The sequence below is a fragment of the Perca flavescens genome, chromosome 7, assembly GCF_004354835.1.
Source record: "Perca flavescens isolate YP-PL-M2 chromosome 7, PFLA_1.0, whole genome shotgun sequence".
Lineage (NCBI taxonomy): Eukaryota > Metazoa > Chordata > Actinopteri > Perciformes > Percidae > Perca > Perca flavescens.
The window spans coordinates 7,038,075-7,058,846 of NC_041337.1; the positions used below are offsets into that span (position 1 = coordinate 7,038,075).

The 20,772-nt window shown below is 41.4% G+C and overlaps 1 protein-coding gene across 4 annotated transcripts in view; it reads left to right on the forward strand.

The window, feature by feature from the left end:
- mical1 (microtubule associated monooxygenase, calponin and LIM domain containing 1) overlaps positions 1-20,127 on the forward strand; it is a 28,151-nt gene extending 8,024 nt beyond the window's left edge. For all 4 annotated transcript variants that reach the window (XM_028583300.1, XM_028583299.1, XM_028583297.1 and 1 more), the window contains 17 exons: positions 77-334; positions 1,189-1,304; positions 1,964-2,090; positions 2,356-2,434; positions 2,665-2,812; positions 3,849-4,039; positions 5,105-5,211; positions 5,486-5,542; positions 5,627-5,873; positions 6,753-6,820; positions 7,072-7,876; positions 7,984-8,108; positions 8,210-8,323; positions 10,916-11,009; positions 11,876-11,969; positions 12,224-12,297; positions 18,825-20,127. In XM_028583300.1, coding sequence (XP_028439101.1) covers positions 77-334; positions 1,189-1,304; positions 1,964-2,090; positions 2,356-2,434; positions 2,665-2,812; positions 3,849-4,039; positions 5,105-5,211; positions 5,486-5,542; positions 5,627-5,873; positions 6,753-6,820; positions 7,072-7,876; positions 7,984-8,108; positions 8,210-8,323; positions 10,916-11,009; positions 11,876-11,969; positions 12,224-12,297; positions 18,825-19,018 — 2,898 coding nt within the window. In that variant the 3' untranslated portion in view covers positions 19,019-20,127. The remainder of the gene's footprint in view (positions 1-76; positions 335-1,188; positions 1,305-1,963; positions 2,091-2,355; positions 2,435-2,664; positions 2,813-3,848; positions 4,040-5,104; positions 5,212-5,485; positions 5,543-5,626; positions 5,874-6,752; positions 6,821-7,071; positions 7,877-7,983; positions 8,109-8,209; positions 8,324-10,915; positions 11,010-11,875; positions 11,970-12,223; positions 12,298-18,824) is intronic.
- The last annotated feature ends 645 nt before the right edge of the window (positions 20,128-20,772 follow it).

Here is a 20,772-nt window from a genome sequence, read left to right on the forward strand (position 1 = left end):
CAGTAAACCAAGTATAAGAGAGATGTCACTCAGAATCAGAAAAAAAGGTGCCATGACTCATCCCTCTCTTTTGCAGGACTACAGCGATGCAGAGGAGCTGCTGGCTCCTGCAAATGTTGATCACGAGGCGTTGTACCGCTATGCCCACGATGCTGCCTACTTCTCAACCGGTGGCAAACTGCCTGACCTGCAGTTTGCTCAGAACCATGCGGGCCGGCCAGACGTGGCCATGTTCGACTTCACCTGCATGCAACGCGCTGAGCATGCCTCTCTGGTCAGGGAGAGGAGAGGGAAGAAATTGTTGATGTGTCTGGTTGGAGATTGCCTTGTGGAGGTAGGGGGCAATGTTTTCTGTAATCTGGAGCAAATGTCCCCTAGTTCACATTTTTAGGCCACCCTAGCGTCATGGCTAAAGGGATGGTGATATTGGTTGATCAGTCCATCACTTTGAATACATATACTGTACATTCATGGTCCCCAGAGGATGAATCCCTGACTTTTCATCCAGTGAAATATCTCAACATCTACATGATAAACTGGCAGAAAATGTTGCAAAAACATTCATGATGGCAATGTATTAAATTGGGTGATTCACTAACTTTTCTTGCACGACCATGAGGTTCACATTTGAGGTTTTGAGTCAAATATCTTGACAGCTTTTTAGTAGATTGCCATGAAATTTGGTAATTGTAACAGCCATTCATGTCCCCCTCAGGATACATTGTAATAGCGTTTTTGATTGCCGCTATTATTACGCGAAGATTTTAATTTGTCCAATACTTTGGTTTATGACCTGCAAATCTAATGCCATTCCCATCAGCCTCAGCTGTACTTTTAGTGCTAATTAGCAGATGTTAGCATGCTGTTATCCTAAACTAAGATGGTGAACATGGTAAACATTATATTTGCTGAACATCAGCATGTAAGTCATTGTAAACATGTCTGTATTCTGATCTTAGCGTTTTCCTTAAAGCACCACTGCATCTAACTACTGGCTGTGACCCTTGGTATTGTTTACATAAAGATGATGAATGTTTGGAAGTTTAATAAGCTCTTCTGTAAAGTTTGCATTAAAAAAGCTGGCGACTGTTTCTTTTTCAGTCCCATAAGTTTTAATAAGTGACATGCCCTCAATAGAAAGATGACGTTAATGTGCTACAATGAGTTGTTGTGCTCTGTTCTCTGCAGCCTTTCTGGCCTCTGGGTACAGGTATTGCCCGTGGTTTTCTAGCTTCTTTTGACACGGCGTGGATGGTAAGAAGCTGGGGCATGGGGGTCCCACATCTCAAGGTCCTGGCTGAGCGGTGAGCCGATTTCATAAAACTGCTAAGCAGCACACAATACAGACAATCACATTTGATCTTTACTTCCTTAGTAATGATGCTGCTACTTCCTGTTTCTTCACTACATGCCATATTTTTCTGTTTGCAAATTTAATTTAAATCTACTATTAGTACGATATTAAGGATTTTTTTTTTTATTGCAGAGGTATAAAAATGATTTTAGCATGGTTCCTTGATGTGACAAGAATAAAACAATAAGCCTTCCTGTGTTTGACAGAAGGCTTGTTTGCCCATTACATGTGCCAATTCTAAGACTTTAAAGTTACGAAATCTGAAAACGCAATCGGTTGTGATGATGAGAATACAGAATAAAGTGTCGAGAACAACCCTGGTTATTTTCAACTACAAACAATGGTCATTTTTCACTTATGGTTATTTTTTGAAGAGTTTTGTTTCTGGTCATCTAGCGCATAGTCAAACGTGTACGGTTAAGTGATCTCTGAACTCAGCCAGTTACATCATCACACTCTTCCCTTTATCAGTGTTAACAGTAGTTCCTTGTTCCTGTTACAATCTCAATGCATCTCTGTGTTCCCATCCGTTAGTTGATTTGGAGGCTGTGCTTGGCTCTAAATGACTCCTAAATGTTTTGTTTTTTTTCTTTCTTCCCAAATGTACAGAGAGAGTATCTACCAGCTCCTGTCCCAGACCACACCAGAAAACACCAGCAAAAACTATGCTGGTTACAGCATCGACCCCAAAACGCGCTACAAGAGAGTCGACTTCTCTTCCATCCAGCCCAACCAGGTCAGGACTGTTATCCTTTATTTACTCAACAGAGATTTGAATCCGAGGTCACTGTGATCATCATGGAGGTTAATCAAGGTTGCAGATTACGGTCTAGTACACACAGTCTCAAGAAAGCAATGGTATTCTAAGTATTGACCTGAGTTTAATGTGAAACTGCTCTAATTATAAACGGTTGTCTTCAGGATTAGGTGATTTATGGATTTGTATTAAAACTGGTTACTTTAGTCAGTGTTTTGACTAATCTACCTGTCACTTTATTCAGGTGCAGCACCTGTATGATGTTGATAAATCAACCCCATCAAACAAGAAACAGAAGAACCGGTTGTCTCACATGCGTCAAGGTCAGCTTCTCCCCGTCGTGCAGGCACTAAAGGCCTGCGTGACGGTTATATTCAGCTATATGGAATCAATGGGAAGAGCACTTTGTGATCAACATTGACACATCATTAAAAATACTAACCATTCACTCACACCATATTAACATATCCCAGAGGAATGGTTTTTGTATGGCTGTGAAACCACACCGCTGTGGAGCATTGTCTGATGAATTGTGTTTGTTTGTTGCCCTCAGATTCAGTCAGTGGTTTTGAAGAGTTGTTGAAATGGTGCCAGAAACACACTTCGGGTTATGAGAATGTGAATGTAGAAGATTTTTCCCAATCCTGGAGGTCCGGGCTGGCTCTGTGTGCTCTGATCCACCACTTCAGACCTCAGCTCATGTGAGTCGCTCTCCTGGCATTAGCTTGGTTTTCATCTGATTTGTAAGATGTTGTATATTTATTTATCAATCAAACCATAACTTTATTTGTCCCCAGTGGGGCAATTGGTTATGCAGCAGTGGGATGCATACATTTAGCACACATAAAACACAGGGCACATAAATACTATACTAAGACCAAAATACAATAAATACACAGGGGGGAAAAACAATTATAACAAACATTATGCACTTAAGTACCTATTCCTCCAATAGTTTATGAGGGAGATGGCAGAGGGTATAAGGGAGTGTTTGAATGTACTGGTTTTGGCTAGTGGATGTCTGAGGAGAGTACCAGATGGCAGAAAGAGAAACAGCTAATGTAAAAAAAATAGTAACAATCAGATGAATTCTGTTTTCTTATATAACTGTTATAAAGAGATCATGCAGAGTTTCCTTTACAGTGCCAGTATTGTGCTGCAGACATTGACCAACTTATTATGTATTTGTTTTAATTGTGTTAATTTGACAGTTGTTTTTTTTAAAGAAATTTGCATCAGGTATTTACATTGAACACATATGTCAAATTCATCTTTTCCTGTGAAAAGACCCTCTATCGTTATTACTGTAGTAATCAAAGTTGTGATGACTGAGTGGAGGCAGCATATGATTGAAGGGGAAAATGCACATATCTCACATCCACATTAAACTGCCAAGATGTCCACCAGAATAGCTAAGTTTAGCTAAAAACACTGGCATTGATGACGAAACAATTCATGCAACACTCACATGTTGCCACTAGTTATGTCATCATTCCTAACCTGACAGACGCTTGTTTGGGGGGGCACAGTTTGACGCAGTAGTATATTAAACGAAGGCTATTGAAAGTGAAAGTATTGAGATGAACCGCGGATGATTCAAATATAATGCATGTATTTCATGTCACGTTTGGGCAGGGGCTGTGCAAAATGTTTCTAATGGCCGCCATTGGCCCGCAGCAGCCTGCACTTTGAGTAACTATGCTGCAGAGTAATCCCTTCCTTCTAATTCCTCCACAGTGACATGTCCTCCATGGATGAGTCCAGTGCTGTTCACAACAACCAACTGGCCTTCGGCATCTTGGAGAAGGAGCTGGGTATCCCACCTGTCATGTCTGCCAGTGACTTAGCCAACAGTGGTCAGATTGACAATTTGTCCATGGTCCTCTACCTCACCCAGGTCCAAAGTGCCTTTACGGTGCCAGCAAAAGGTAAACGTTTTGAGTGTGTGTTATTTGCAAAGGTAACAAGAATGTCAAGGCATAATTGAAAAGCCAGAAAAAAACCGTTGCAATTATTTATGTTTCATTCTTTATGTTGGATTTAATGTTATTTATGTTCTGATATATTTCTGAAGATAGCTATTAGTGGCAGCAGCATTAATCTTACATAACTCGGTTGCTTAGACACTGCACAGGCATTAGCATCACCCTAAAAGGATCAGGTGCCTTCCCACTGAAATGTGTTTGGTGTTGCGAAGTGATCAAATCACTGCTGTCTCTTTAAGAGCCTGTTACCCAGAATTCATTTGGCTTAAGTGGCTAGTGCTGTGCTCAGAGCCAGCCTCTACTGGTTGTGCTGCTCTCCTGCACTAAGCCACCCCAGCAGCAGCTGCTGCAGCAGCAGCAGCAGACAGAGCAAACAGTCACCGTGTGGACCTGGCTTATCGGGGTCTGATGGGACTAGGGTCTCTTGACGGGGGTTCTACGATTCCTGCGCTGAAGGGAGGATTTTCTTCCAGCTATTTGTAGCAGAGGTATTTTTACGTTCTTTGTAGCATGTGGAGTTTGTGAGCCCAACGTTTCGAGGCACTGAAAGAGCCGAAGTGGGTGTGATATACGCTCTCAGTGTGTGTGATGCTCTGCTGCTCCGCTTGGGATCCCCCGACTGATGTGCCGACAGGAGGGAGCTGTCATTCTCCGGTAACCTTATCTGAATGTTGAAATGATGGGAGTGGTAGACGGAGCAGCAGCTGAAGAGTTTTTATGTGGATTCATGACAAGTTAAATTCAGCTGCTGCTGTGGCGCTACAGAAAATACAAGTAAGAGATTATCTGTATTTCTGATAGAGTATCCAACATAACAGGATGGACCTTGAAGACATTAAAAAAGGCACAATCAGAATATTTTAAGCAGATGTATGCAGAGCTGCAAGTAGGCTTACAATAACGCCCAGGTGTCTTCAGGTTTGCAGCCTAGTGTAATAATAGGACGAACTGAATTTGGTGTGTGTCCCTGTCTGACATTTTTTCTTTCTCATTTTCTGTTGGCCACAGACTCTGCAGCCTTCCTGCCGTCGTCCAAGCCTCTGACTCTCTCCCAGACACAGTCAGCCGTCTTTTTCCTGAACAGGCTGAAGCACAACTCTCTGCAAAGACGCAAGGTACGCCCACTGTGACTGCGAGTTCACTGTTTACACAGCACAGAGAAATGTTTGATAAGGATAGAACACGCTGGCTTGTTGGCTGGAGTTCACGTCTGGGCCTTCAGTCTGTGTTCTTGTGCTGTCTATGACTGTTATCTCTGTCTGTTATTTTGAGACAAATTGTTAGATGCTATTTCAAGGGAAGTGGTTTCCAGTTAGTCAATGAAATAGTTTGAATGTTCTCATAATCGGGTCATATGATAGTTAATAGTTTGTCTTATTTTCTCTGCAGGAAAAGCTGGCAAGTGAGAAAAGAGAAAGGGAAACAATGACGGGAGATGAGGACAGTGTGAGTTGTGTTGGAAGCTCTCTGTTCTGAGTATTTCTGCCAATATTGCTTTACTGAATTTAACTCAATGCCTTTTTCCCGCAGACGATGGCGCCTCCTCTGTCCCCTGAGCCAAGTCCTACACCGCTCTACGCTGCTCTTGAGCCTGAGCTTGAACCTGGTACTGGTGTGCCGATGACAAACAGCGAGGAGTGTTACTTCTGCGGTCGGATGGTCTATGTGCTGGAGCGCATCAGTGCTGAGGGCAAGTTCTTCCATCGGAGCTGCTTCACCTGCCATCGGTGCAGCATCACACTCCGACTAGGAGGATACACCTTTGACCAGACTACAGGTGAGTACTTACTGTCCCCCTTTGTCAAAAGAAGAAAAGGAAGACCAAAAAAATGTACCAATACCATGACTTCGATACCTGTTCCGGATCGATACTTTTTTCTATATCACCTTTTATAAAATCCGTTTTAAGAAAAAACAAATTACAACATTACACATTACGGCACAGATCTTTTTATTTATGTTTCAGCTCCTGCTACCTGAGCCCCTTCTCTGTGTAACGTCCTGCGTATCTCTACGACGTGTAATGTTAGACACCCAATCACAAACATTAGATCTTGGTAGAAGCATGCTGCATGCTGATTGGCTCACTGACGCTGATGAGATTTACTCCTAAGGTGTTGAAGTTTGGTATTGAATGATTTTTCGATACTCGATACTAAGGAGGCGATTTGTTTGGTGCCTAAATAGTATTGAATTTGGCACCCAGCCCTAGTTAATAGTCGGACACAAACACCCATTCAAAAATATTTATGTTATTCTTGGTTTCCAACGTATCTGGCCATGTTTGGTGTAATCTCTGCTCTTTTCTATCCCTTTTTAGCAGCCTCTTGTTAACTTAGTCCTTTTCAGCACTTTATGCTGTTTGTTGAGTATAAAGCACTTGTATTTCTCATTTCAACAGCTATCGCACCTGTGGTATAATTTGTTCTTTCAAAGCCAGGATAAGGTTTTGCTACAATAAGTGAAGCCCTACTTATTAATTTATTTATGTAATTAATAATTTGCACTGGGGCCCTTTTTTTTGAAGGACTTTTAGACTGAAAGGACATTAATCATTTATAAAAACAGCAGTTTTTTTCTTTTTTAGCAAATCAACATACACTAGTCTCTGACTTTTCGACTCCGTTCATTGTTTTTGTGTGTGATGTCCCCTCAGGGAGATTTTCCTGCGAGCTGCACTCAGAAGAACTGGAGCTGGAAAATGGGGCTGAAACATCTTGTAAGGTGGGTCACTGAACAGAGCAGATGTAAACCGTGAATCCTCGTGTTCATTATGCCCGTGTTGCACAATCTTCTGCTGCATGATATATCCTCCTTCTGCTGTCTGGTCCAATGTCCTCAGCCTGCAGGGCTCGCAGCAGTTACGCACGACTAATGTTTGTGTTAAAGCATACGTAGTCTTAAGGACCAAAACATATTTAACAGGGATATGTGCTCACTCTTGGGCTTTTTTTCAATTCAATTTCTGTGTTCAGGATAACGAAGGAAATCCCAAAGGAACAAATGAAAGGGAAAGGCTTTCCAGTGATGATTATACACCATCTCCATCCGATGAGGAGTATGAGCACAGTCTGGACTGCGGTCCCTCTGCTCACTCGCAGTTGCATAAACCTGAAGGACAGGACCACCATATATGCGAATTCAAAGAGTCCGAAAAACCACATACATCAAAAACTCCCACCGATCCTCTATCTAAAACTGAGGAAGCAGCACCCACTGAGGAGGAGACAGTGCCCTATCCTGTCCCCAAGCCCCGCCACTCTCGGCAGACCACGGCCAGCCCTCAGCCCTCTCCGCCAATAGCCAAACCTCGCACGGTCCACATTCTTAACCCCTCGACTCCAGAAGGACATCCATCTCCAGCCCCTACAAAAGAGATCTCCCAGGCAGCGCCAGACTCCCGTCCGAAGCAATTACTCCGAAAGCTTCAGCTGACCGATGAGGAGAAAAGCCAACTAGTGAATCTTCAGAGCCTCAGCGCGGACTCTGACTCCGAGACCCCTGGTGGATCCTCCTCCTGCTCCTCTTCCTCTGCAACTGCAGGAGGCCCAAGCACCGCTAAACCAGAGGGCCTGGACGGGCAAGAAGAGGAGGGCTACTGGAGCGGGAGCACGGCGAGTCACATGCGGGAGAGGAGGAATCGACGCTGCTTCAAGAGAAAAGAGTTGCCAGGCGGGCAGGTCAGGGTACGATCCAAGTTTTCCCCGTGGAATCTGTCTTCCCCGAGGATCAGCAGAGACACCCGGCTCAGTGTCCTCATTAATCATCCAGAGAGAGTGGGTGAGTAAGGACTCTTCTACTCTTTGATCTTTGGCGGAGAGAAATGTTTGCAGGGGGGAAAAAAACATTGCCGTGTAACACTTGTTAAAACATCTTTCCTGCCACAGAAACAACATTGAGACATGCTAACAGCACCTCAGAAGAGGGTGTCGACGGAGATGATGACGAGGATGACGATGACGACGAGGATGAGATGTTTCAACGAGATGATATTGACTTATTTGATGAGAAAGTAAGGAGAGGAACGGAGCTGATGTTTTCATTTTACATGATAGTGAGCTGCTACATTTTAACCAGCAGTACACTTCCAATACTGACACACTTTGCCTCTAGTTTCAGACAATGCCGTCAGACCCTGTTGAGGCCGAGAAGATGGAGCTGATGAAGATGAGGACACTGGAGCGGCGAGCCAAGATGAGTGAATTACAGCGATTGCGCAAAGCCCAGGTCAGTGTCTCTCACAGTGTTTACAATACTCCTAGCTCATCTATGTTTTATTGGTCACTGGCTTCTCCAACTTCACTCAATGAAGCAATCAGCTTATATATGAATATACAGTTTTTATAGCTCATAAATGTGTCCACAATTTTTTCTGTTTTCAGAATATTTGTTATATGTTTAAGTTGTAATCCTCAATATTTCATTCCTGGTTGATTTGATGACACCTGTGGTTACTGCTGGTAACAGCAAGTGTGGTTTAATACGACAGGCCTCGGCATTCTGGGTGCAGCAAACTCTCCATAAGCAGCTACTCTGTCAGAAATGCAACAGAAGAACCCCTGGGGCGTATTGCTATCTTGAGGCAGCGGGAAGTGATCGCGCCATTGACCAACAAAAACTAACTGGTCTAAAGTCAATAACGCAGCATTTCATTGTTATTTTAACAGCACATTATTAAAATGCACCAAGACTTGTGAATAGGGCGAGCCTAGGCGCACACACAGGGACGCGCAGCAGCACACAAACACGCAAAAGATTAAAAACAAAAATATTACAATGTGAAATAGTATTATGATATGATCTGCTTGCGTGCTTTCACTTAAACGCACGAGCAGATCGGTTTCTTCTCCTGAAAATCTCTCCTTCCTGCTTAACAAATCTGCCATCATAATCATAATAGCAAGGCGCCAAAGTACAAAGTACACACCTATGATTAGTTAAGACACTAAGTACAACCTTTTTGAACCGTGCGCATGGCGCACAGACCCTTTTTTCCGCCATCAAACTAGCAGAAGTGGATTTGGACACACGGCCCCAGCTGTTAATGTCTACGGCGCAAACAAACAAACTCAGAATAATCTGTGTTTTTCCATCATGTCATTAGCAACCATGATTTGATTTAATGCTGCACACTCTGCAAGTAGTTTTCCACACAACAGCAGGGCACAGTAAAAGCAGTTGGTTCCTTTGTCGGCTGCAACTCTTTATCTAAAAGCTCTCTGTGTCTACTCCTTCTCATTACATTACTCCCTACAAATATTTAAAACTGATAAACGCTGACAATGATCAGGTCTTGTTTGGTAGACACAGACTCAGATTTGTTGTTCACTGTGACAAATAAGTTCAAGCCATTGCCAAATGAGTTGATACAAAGCTAATTAGGCCTATCAACTCTCTCTTTATTTCTCAGTATGGCTATGTTTATAAAAAGGTGTCGTTGTCTCTGCCATATAAGCAGAGCAACAACGTAATGCACAGCATAGGGCAGGTGGATTTTTTTATTTAAATATTGTGACTTTATTCTCTTAATATTATGACTTTTTTTTTTTCTCAAAACAAGATGGGATAAATTACATTTTGAATGTGCACAAAATTTTGAACATGAGCAGAAATCTTGCCAAAACACATCTGCGCTATTAAATCCAGGGGTTTATTAATTGAAATGAATTCATGTAGCCTATCATTCACATTAATAAGTGCCACATGCACATTTAAATAGGTTACTTCCCCAAACAAAAGACGCAAAAGAGCAGGGAGGAGTAAATCAGACTTAGGCCTACATGTGTGTTGACTCAGCAAAGATAACATTAAATGACAAAAGTTGATCTACAGGAGAATAAATATTTGAAAAGAAATACGGAATGCCTGAGAGCCTTCCGTTATGTTTTTAGATTTCCAATTGTCCCCTGTGCTTTCCTTTACATAGACATTTCCAGCATAAATTGATGCAGAAAAAGGTAGAAATATGTGCATGAAAATTCACCAGAATGCAGGAAATTAAGTGTTGCACTTCTATAAAGTGTTCATATGCTGCTTTTTTGCTTTTTTCCTTTCCTTTTATTTTGTTATATATCTTTTTATGTGCATATAATAGGTTTACAAAATGAAAGTCCAACCCTAAGGGAGTTAGCATCTCCCACAAAAAAACACTGTTCACAAACTGCTCCAAACAGCTCTGTTGTAGTCCAGCCTTTATTTCCGTGACAAACGTGTGTCACTTTGTAACACACGTTATAATGCTCGCATAGCTGCTAGCGTGGCACGTTCTCAAACCAAGCTAGTTTGAGCGGAGGGCCGAGGAGTTCAGATATTTGTATTGCCATGTCCAGGAGACCGAATTAAACGTTACGTTTGAAAGACGTTAGGTTTGTTAACATTTTTGCTCCAGTCTAGGTTGTGAAGCTGGTTCGGGTTGTTCTGCCTGTGTTTTTGGGATCAGACTCTGTTTCGAGCCATAGGTTACCGGCTGCTTCTGACTACTGCTAGTGGTCCTTTACTAGGTACTGTGCGACTAGGCATGTGCGACTCCCAACAAAGATGGGCCTCACTCGGTAGCTAAAACGGAGTGCTCAACACACAGGGGGAAAGAGGAGCCGCAGCAATGTGCAACAAAAATGTTTTTTTGCTACCAACAGCCCAGGTTGCCCGACTCTTTTTTTGCGATCACCGAATGCTTGCGTCATGTGGATGATGCGCCGACAGTGTTGTTGTCATTACTTAGAATTCCTCATGGGGAAGACAGAAAATACGCACCACAGCTGTAACGTCTAAATTTGCTCAAGCATCCTTCTTACTCTTTCCTGTTTCTGCGGTTCACAGTCCATCCAGAGGAGACTGGAGGAGATTGAGGTAACCTTCAAGGAGTTGGAGGATAAGGGTGTACTGCTGGAGAGAACTCTGCGGGGAGAGGCTGGTAAGATCCAGATGTTAACAGCAGGCTTCATGTTTTGAAGACTGTTCAAAATGATTTTACAGATTGTATGTATTCCCATGTAACAAAAAGGTGTTGTTTTAAGCTGGAAGAAGTTGCTGACTTTTGTAGTCTGCAGTCAATTAAGTTTATGTCTCGTCTAGTAACAGAAAGTGGAGAGAAAACACAAATGAGCTGTTAAAAGAGTGCAAAACAAAACTAGAGTGGCTGCTAGGAAAATGGTAAATACACTTAAAATTATCACCAGGGGTGAGTATAATGAGCAATAAACATACTGTGCTAAAGATACATGTATGTATACATATTGATAGTGTTAAAATTAGAGCTGTAAAGATTAATTGATTAATCAATTAGTTTATTATTAGTTTCAATTAATCGCCAACTATTTTGATAATTGATTAGTCGTTTAGAGTAATGTTTTGAAGTACAAATTCTCTGATTCCAGCTTCTTAAATGAATATTTTCTAGTTTCTTCACTCCTCTGTGACAGCACGCTCAATATGAGGATGTCATCTTGGGCTTTGGGAAACGCTGATCCACTTTTTATTAAATTTTTTTCATTTTCTGACATTTTAGAGACCAAACTATTTATCGATTAATCCAGAAAATAATGGACATATTAACCGACAATGAAAACAGTTTAACTTTAAATTGTATAAGTCAGCTGAATTCACTTGGAACAGCTTACAGAAACAAGAGATGCATGTTAGCCTAAGGGCTCCTAGTTTCTCTGTAAACAAACTCACTCACATGGATCTTGTGTCTCACACACCGCACACCGCTGTATCTAGTATTTACATGAAAACCTGTCTTCCTCCTACCCAAAACACTGTTTTTTTCACCTCCAGACAGCAGCGGCCCGCCTGAAATGATTGAGGATTGGATCCAACTTGTCCACGAGAAGAACGCGCTGGTGTCTGAGGAATCTGACCTCATGGTGGCGTGAGTGCACACTTTGTAAATTCAAACAGTGCTGCACAGTAAACGCCTGTGTAGTCATGCTGTGAACACAACACAGCTTTTGTGCAGAATACAAGTGACACAGTAGCCACATAACCGCAGGCATCCACATCAAAACACTGTGGTTGCTGTTTGGTAGCAACCAATCTTCTTTATAGTCAGACTCTATGTGTCATGTGGCCCTATGATGACCTGCAGCCAAAGCACGACTCAGCTGATGTTTGTTTTTCTCTCAGGTCTCGGCAGCTGGAGCTCGAAGACAAGCAGAGCATGTTGGAGTTGGAGCTCAGGAAATACATGGAGCTGGAAGGTGTGTACTTTGGTGTGCACACATAAACACATTTGTAACCGAAGCTTCTTAAATAGGCCTATTGATTTTACAGCAGTTGGAAGAGAGCAAGCCAATTTAGGAACAAGCGCCAGTTGTGTTAAGCCAAGTCTGTTGAGATAGTCATTGCATGTTTCCTATTCTAATTAGAACATCAGTGCTTTGGCACCACGGTCCTGTTCACCCAATCCTGCAAACAATCAGTGCATTTTGTAATATATTGGCCCAAATAGAAGACGATATTTGTTTATGGAAATTAAATTAGAAACAGTGTATTATATTCGAAGACTAGACATTTATGTATTCCCAACATCAGATATTCTATTGGAAGCATGGATGTATAATAAGACAGTGGCCCGTTCATTCCTATGAGAGTTGCTCAGTGGTGCATGAAGCTTTCATGGGAGACAAAAATTACCCGGATGATCGGCATTACTGTGCACTGTGCACTGTGCGGCCCATAGATCAGGTGCACTAGAGACCGGTACTGGCTGAGCAGGCTACTTCCGGTAAAGCACCCCGCTAATTTGAATCAGGATTAAATGATTTAATCGTGCGGCTCTTGCTTTCCAAGTGTCATCAGACTGAATGGATCAAATTCTGATTGTGAAACGAGCCATCTTGCGGGTGTTTGAGATGTTCAAAATAATGTATCCACTGATTTACTGACATCTTTTTAACCATGTAGGTCTGTGGGGAAAAGTGTTGTTGGCCAAGAGGGCATCACGTGACGCCCCAGGAGTTGCAATTTCCTCTTGACCGCTTTGTTCAATTTGCTTCAAAGCCCAGCACACTTCCTGGGAGCCTGATTGGAAGGCAGATAATACCAGTTGCATTATGGGTTTGTCTTAAGGCCTTTTTATAGTCTGCTCCATGCAGAGCTCTCGCCGTAGCCTTAAAAAGTGGCCTGATGTTTATACTTGTGCGCTGGTGTGTGCGTCGAGCCGCGTGTGTGTGGGGAGTGTGTGGTAGAGAGAAGTGAGAGAGTGAGATTACTATAGTCATAGTAGAGAAACAAAGTGTCTCCTCTGTGTTTTCTGACCACAGTGGGAAATATGTAGCAGGAAAAGTTAACCCTCTCCTTGATTTCATGTTGTTTATGGAGAAGCAGAACCAGGAAATGAGACGGGAGAAATGGAACGCTACCAAGCCACGGCCGAGCTACGTGCGTCGCCGCAACGTGTAGTTACATTTTTCGAGAGGTGCACGTCAGGCACGTAGGGTCCGGCGTAGACGCAGAGGGGTCTGCGTCTACGCCGGACCCTGCGCCGTCGATTTGACGCACAACTATAAAAAGGCCTTTACCCTTCATGGTGCTAGGCTAGCAAGTTTCTTCAAGTCCGTTTATTTTGTGTCTCTTAGGGTTATTGTAGTCAGGTACAGACTTTTGTTAAATCCGTCTGAAAACAATACTCACATGCCCATAAGTACATTGAAAGTATCATTGTAAAAGAGATCCCTCTCTAAAGCTAATTAATTGAAAGAGATGGGCGACAAAACACACAGTCCCTGTCCTGTGCAAACATACACTTTAAAGTTCAGCTGAAGCTAGTCTCACTCTTATATTGAAGGCCTTTCTTTTGCACTGGTCACTTTACAGCCATCTGAAGGCCAGCACGGCAGATCTGCTGGTTGCATTTTGTGTAGTCTCGCATTGCCAGATCTTCCTCCAGGAAGGTCTGGCTACACCACACTGCATTCTGGGATGGAAGAAATACATGCTCTGGTTTATTGGCATTTCTTTAAACCAATCACAATTGTCTACGAAATGTAACAGCACTCTAGCATATAGACTAAACTAAAGCTAATGTGAGGCCCAGCAGTCTGAGTTAGTGACATCAATTGGAGATTTTCCAAGAACAAATTATGTTTTTTTATAAACTGTAACTTTGGGGGTGAGTTGATTTGATTAACTCAGACTGCTGATGCAGACTCATATTGGCTTTGTTATTTTAAGCTATTATTAGCTTTTGGCTGAGTATTGCTGCCACAGAAAGAATAAATTCCTAAGAGGTAAAAAAAAAAAAAGCTCTAGGAAACTTTCCCGACAGGAGTAGTCTGAAGATGCTTTGTATTTTCAAAAAGACTTCTGGCAACAACAACAAAAAAGGTGGGGTCATCTTATAATATATTCTCTTATATTCTGACCAATACGATATTACACATCCTTCCTCATGTTAGACCTCTTCCCTCTTTAAGGAGAGGCAGATCAGAATTGGCTCACAGATGAAATTTTGACTAAATACGGGTGTGTCTGTGTTTAATGTACATTTGTGTTGTCTTAGTGGGTGATCAATCTCAGAATCCATCGACTATCAGTCTGGCGACGGTCTAGCCTCTGGGGGCGATGGCTGAAATGTTGGAGATTCCGGTGTAGCCAGCGGATAACCAGGCCAAGATTTATATGCAGATATCTGTTCATAGAGATTACTGGGTGAAAATGTATTAATTCAAACTTGCAATAACATATTGTTTGGGCCACTTGGGGCAGCAGAAACAAGATTTGAACACAACACTGACATATTATCACCTGTAAATTGATATGGCTATATGAGTAAGCAAACAGCTGCTTAGTCCAATATTCACTCTCTTAGCTCTTGGTTGTGGTCCATTCTAACTCCTAAGAAAAATATCAATATAATATATAAATATTATCTTTAGCTGCTAAATGCTTCACTATGTTCACCAGCTAGTCTCTGTGTCTTTTTTGTTTGGTGCTGAGCAGTAGTCTGCAGTGGGTTGTGCTGTGGCTTAATAGGCGGCTGCATATATGAAAAAAAAAGGTGTCCTTAATAATATACCAAAAGTTTACCAAAGTTTGACCACTATGGCGTCCAAGATTGGCAGGAAGCCATGCAGGAAGCCCTCAAAATATCCTAACGACTACTTGACCTAGCCAAGTAATCTTGGTGTCAAACCACATGTTTTCTGGGTCTATGAATCCATTGGACTTGTCTAAATTGAACTGACATGATGACATACTTATGGAATACATTTTGTGAGATTACTGTAAGGTTTTATCTTTTTTGGGGTGAACCATGTCATGTAACTCCTATTCAGTACGCGTTTTTGAACACATACCCTTTCTTTGCTAAAACACAGACTTAACATTCAACGTAAAAGTTATTCCACCCAAAAGTAACTTAAATTTCTTTTATCACCACCACACCTAGGGCTGGGCAATATGAAGAAAATCAGCTATCATGATATTCTTGACCAAATACCTCGATATCGATATTGAGGCGATATTCTAGGGTCGACAATTGGTGCTTTAACAAAATATCTTCACACTTAGATTTTAGATAAATATCATTAGTAATTAGACATAATGTCTAAGTGGGGAAAAGGCAAATAATAGAACAGCTACAACAGTCTGGTAAGTTCAGAAAATGACATCACTTTACCGTAATGCAGCCTAACCAGGAAAAGACAACACTTATGCCATATTACGATATCCAAAATCTAAGACAATATCCAGTCTCATATAGAGCTGGGCGATTTGTTTCCCTAAAAAAATCTGTGATTTTTTTTTAAAAAAACTTCGATTCTGATTTGATTTGATTCCCCCTTCCATTTAAAACAAAATAACTGCGAACTGTAAATATATTTTAAAAATATATATTTATTGTATTTAAAGTGCATCAACATAAACAAAATTGCAAAGGCAAACCCTTTCTCTAAGTGAAAAGTCACCTGTGCAGTGTGCAACAAAGATTGTTAAACATCCAAATTATTTAGAATGTATTTGGATTAAAAAAAATCGAAAAAATCGATTTTTTTGAAAATATGAATCGATTTGACCTACCAACTCGATTTTTAAATCGAATCGATTTTTTTCCCAGCCCTAGTATCATATCATGATATCAATATAATAGATATATTGCCCAGCCCTAACCACACCCCTCCTCACTGGGAACAGTTATTTTCCCTCAGTCTGGCAACAGGTGCAGCCCCCTTTCTCCATGGTAACTGAACCTTAAGAACTCCTTGTTTTTAAAAACAAAAAAAAGAAGAAGAAAAGAATATACACTACCGGTCAAAAGTTTTAGAACACTCCAATTTTTCCAGGTTTTTATTGAAATTCATGCAGTTCAATGTCTTATTGTACTTTGAAATGAAAGAATAGAAAAAATGAACAATTTTAGTTAAAAGAGAAATCATGGAATCAATTTATAAACCAAAATGTATTCTACATTTTTGACTCATCAAAGTAGCCCCCTTTGGCCGATATAACCGCTGAACAAACTCATGGCATTCTTTCTACAGTGGAAATCCAATGTTCTTCAGAAAGTTCTTCCCAACTCTGTTGCAGAAGTTCCCATAAATGTGTGGCACTTTTCTGTCCAGTTCATCCCAAACCAGCTCAATGGGGTTTAAGTCTGGTGACTGTGCTGGCCACTGTTTTTAAGCTTACCATCTTGTTCTTTTTTCCTAAGGTAGTTCTGGCATAGCTTGGACTTATGTTTTGGGTCATTATCTTGCTGTAGGATGAACCGCTGACCAACTAGACCCATACCAGAGGGTACTGCATGGTGCTGCAAAATGCTGTGGTAGCCATTTTGGTTCAGGGTGCCTTTCACTCTGTACAAATCACTGACCCTGGATCCAGCAAAACAGCCCTAGACCATCACTCTTCCTCCTCCATGTTTGACAATTGATGTCACACACTGAGGAACCATCCTTTCGCCTACTCGACAGCGTACAAAAATCCTGTGTGATGAACCGAAGATTTCAAATTTTGATTCATCAGTCCATAACACCTTCTTCCAGTCTTCAATAGTCCATTGACAATGTTTCTTGGCCCAGGCAAGCCTCTTTTTCTTATTCTGACGTTTTAGCAATGGCTTTCTTGCTGCAACCCGACCTATCAAACCTGCAGCTCCAAGTCTTCTCTTTCCAGATGAAACTGAGACTTGCTTATTACGACCACTATTAAGCTGTGCTTGAAGCTGTTGTCCTGTGAGCCGCCTATCATGCAAGCTGTTGACTCTCAGAAACTTGTCTTCTGATTCTGTTGTGGCTTTGGGTCTGCCAGACCTCTTCGTGTCAGAGTGAACTCCAGTTTCTAAGTGCCTTTTGATGGTGAAGAATACTGTACTCACTGACACCTGTTGACACTGACACCAATTTCTCTGTAGGAAAGACCAACATTCTTAAGTGTTATGATGGTCTGTCTCTCTTCCATTGTTAATTGCCTTTTTCCCGCCATTTTTATAGCAACACACTACTTTCTGCAGTACAATACTGTTCAAATAATGCTCACGAGGGTACGGTACCATAGTGTGTTCCAACAATACTTTTATGCAAACAGAGGGGGTTTGTAAGTAACCCAGACCAGTTGGAACACTTGTGGGAATTGGTAGCACCAATCAAGCATTTCAAAGCTTGATCAACCTCCATTGCTGCAGAACAGCTTTACATTGTTTACCCATTTCTTGTTCCCTGAAAAAGGCCTTTTTGTAAAATTCTGAAATGTACATTATTTTTCAGTTTTGGGTAACCTTACTTTTTTTTAACCTCAGGCAGTTCAACAGTTCGATTGGGGTGTTCTAAAACCTTTGACCGGTGGTGTATATTACAGAACAAATGTCTTATTCTCAGACACATGCTCAGTGTCATTTTATGGGGGTATCAAAAGAACATTAGAAAGATGTCTAACACATGACAAAGGCGATGTGAGTGTATTAAGAGAAGATGATATTGTTGGATTAGCTTGAGGAAAAAGTACACTCCAAATGCAATTTTGACCATGAGTCATATTGTTGTAAACCGAGAAACTTGCCCCATTTGCTGTAAAAACTTAAGAGATGGCTCTGATGTGGTAGAGGTTCATCAGAAGGGAGCTGATGGACAGAAACCACCAACACTAGGCAAAACAATATGAGAAATATGCAATTACTTAAGGGAAATTTTATTATTAAATTGTAATTGTATTTGCCCTTATTTTTTGCATTAATATGCTTGTAACCAATTGCTTTAATATATATAATTGTGCTTGTAATCACTTATTTATCATACAAATATGCTAATTAGAATATTACATGGCTAAAACATGTATAAGCTACCAGTATTCATGGTGAAATAGGAATACAAAGGAGTAATGGTCTTTTTAAGGACCTGGCGGCCGCCATTTTGAAAATGGGGCCTTTCTTGAAGTCAAACTTTGGTAAACTTTTACTATGTTTTTAAGTACATCTGATACTACTGTAAACCACTGAAAGATCTTTTTATTTTTTTTATTTTTGGGTCAAGCCATATTTGCAGCTGACTATAAAAGGACAACCAAAGAACCAAAACAGTAAAGTTTGTGCCAAACCGCTAAACCATGAGCTTAAACTCACTATAAAGCTCCACAAAGCTAAGGAAGAGCTGCAGGTTAATTCTCTGTAGGATCAGGATCACTAGGAGCGACCCCTTTCACATGGTTTTCACATTGCTGTTGACACATTATTATAAAAAAATTATTGATTATAGCCGTTTTAAAGTGTGCATGTGTGTTTGTCTGACAGACAAGACAGCAGAGCAGCAGACCGAAGAAGACCGGGTCCTTCAACAGATGATCGAAGTGGTGGACATGAGGGACTCGCTGGTGTCGTTTCTGGAGGAGAAGAGGCTGAAGGAGATAAGCGAGGAGCAAGAGGCCTTCTCCATCATGGAGGCTAAACGCCACTCCAAGGCAGGATCTCAGGTTCACTGGGCCTAAGGCTTTAACACACACACATCCTCAGCATGAACAATCTGTATGTAATGTGCAGCAGATGCCCCCACATCTACTGTATGTGAGACTTTTGGACTTGAGACTTAACTTTTGCAAAGCCAAAGATGATACGGAATTGTTGCGGAGGGTAACGCACCACAAACTGTGCCTCTTTATACAACTAGGAGTCGAGGCTTATGGGCCAGAGTGAAAATCAGTTTCAATCCGCCCCCTAGAGGGACACCTAAGCCTGGGGATCTGAGGCTTTGAGTTGATGCTTCCAATAACTCCCCACCTAAGCCCTGCCTGCCACGATCGTGAGGTCACAGCAATGGAAAACATATTAAAAAGGACCCGTAATGTTTGCTGCACTTTTGAGCAACCACCACACAGCGAATAATCATAACCCAGCCTGGGACTTGGCCTGGTTTTGGTGTAGAGACTAAGTAGCATTAAATTACAGCGGTATGGAACCTGCAGTAACTTAGAGATAGATGGAGGTTGAAAGCACAGGATGGATGGGTTTTTAAACGTACTTTGATGTTGATTTTACTTATAACATCAAAGTGCTCACAATGACATAATATACATATAATTCTGTTTAGTATTTGTATACTGAATAAATTATAGAAATATGATGAAAAAAGAGGTAGTTACAATATTAGTATTATTAAATTCTGTAATTATTCATGATTCATTTTTTATTATCTAGTTTCCTTTTTATTTATGGATTTAGTAGCACTCCCTGCTGTTTACCATGTCCGTTTCCCGATAGCACGTTTGATAGTTCATCTCAGGGGTTGGTGGTTCAGAGTTTGGGTTTTCACCGATGGCCTTCGATGGTCGGCTGCTCTTTAAGTGGAGGTGTATTATATGAACACAGGGATTTGGGGTTGACTGAAAAATAGACTTAAAGGACTGGTTAATCTATTTATAAATGCTATCTTTTATCATTTGCAGGTGTTCCTATTCATGTGCTGCCAGAATAGCCAAAATCGAGACAAAGACCAGTTTGTTGTTGTGAAAAGGAGCCTTACACAGTCATTGTTCTGCTGCCATTTTATGCCGCGTGGACGGCACTTCACAGTATATCAAATAAAGATCATGCACTTTGAGGTTTTAGTTTCCGTGTTTTTGAGAATATACTGCAGGTTTTTCGGTGGTGTAATTCATGTCCAGTCCTGTCAGGTGTTTTGTTTGTTACTGACATATTGCCATAACCTTGGCTCTTTAAATAACTACAGTACTTTAATACTGTAGTAATAGAAGTCCCTTTCCGGCCGGAGGAGCCGGAGGAATTTTTGCAGTTCCTAGAACATAACGTTCCTAGAACCCATTTTTTCTCATGTTCCGACTGGACCAATTTGGGGATTATTAAGTTCCTCTGACCGCAGTTCCTGTAACTCTTTCAGCTACTACTTCAGGGCAGGGTCTTTTTCCTTTTCCGCATAGGAACCCTTAGTGACCTAGCAACGTTTGAAACACAAACAGTACATATTCTTCACTGTCTGTTGCAATTCGCCTATGTATGCTAAATCATAAGACAAAAGTCACGCATTCAACCAGCAAAATGTTAATGCTAGTTAAACTTACCCGTCGTTTCGTTTGCCTGTTGCGCTCTGCTCTTCTATCTTCTTCCATCATATTAATTAGGATCATTTTACGCTGGAGCCTTCGTCTTCTGTGTTCAACCTAGTCTTTTATACGCCGCCGTTCGAACTCCGTTATGAGGATGGCACAACAGGAACATTCCCATGGCC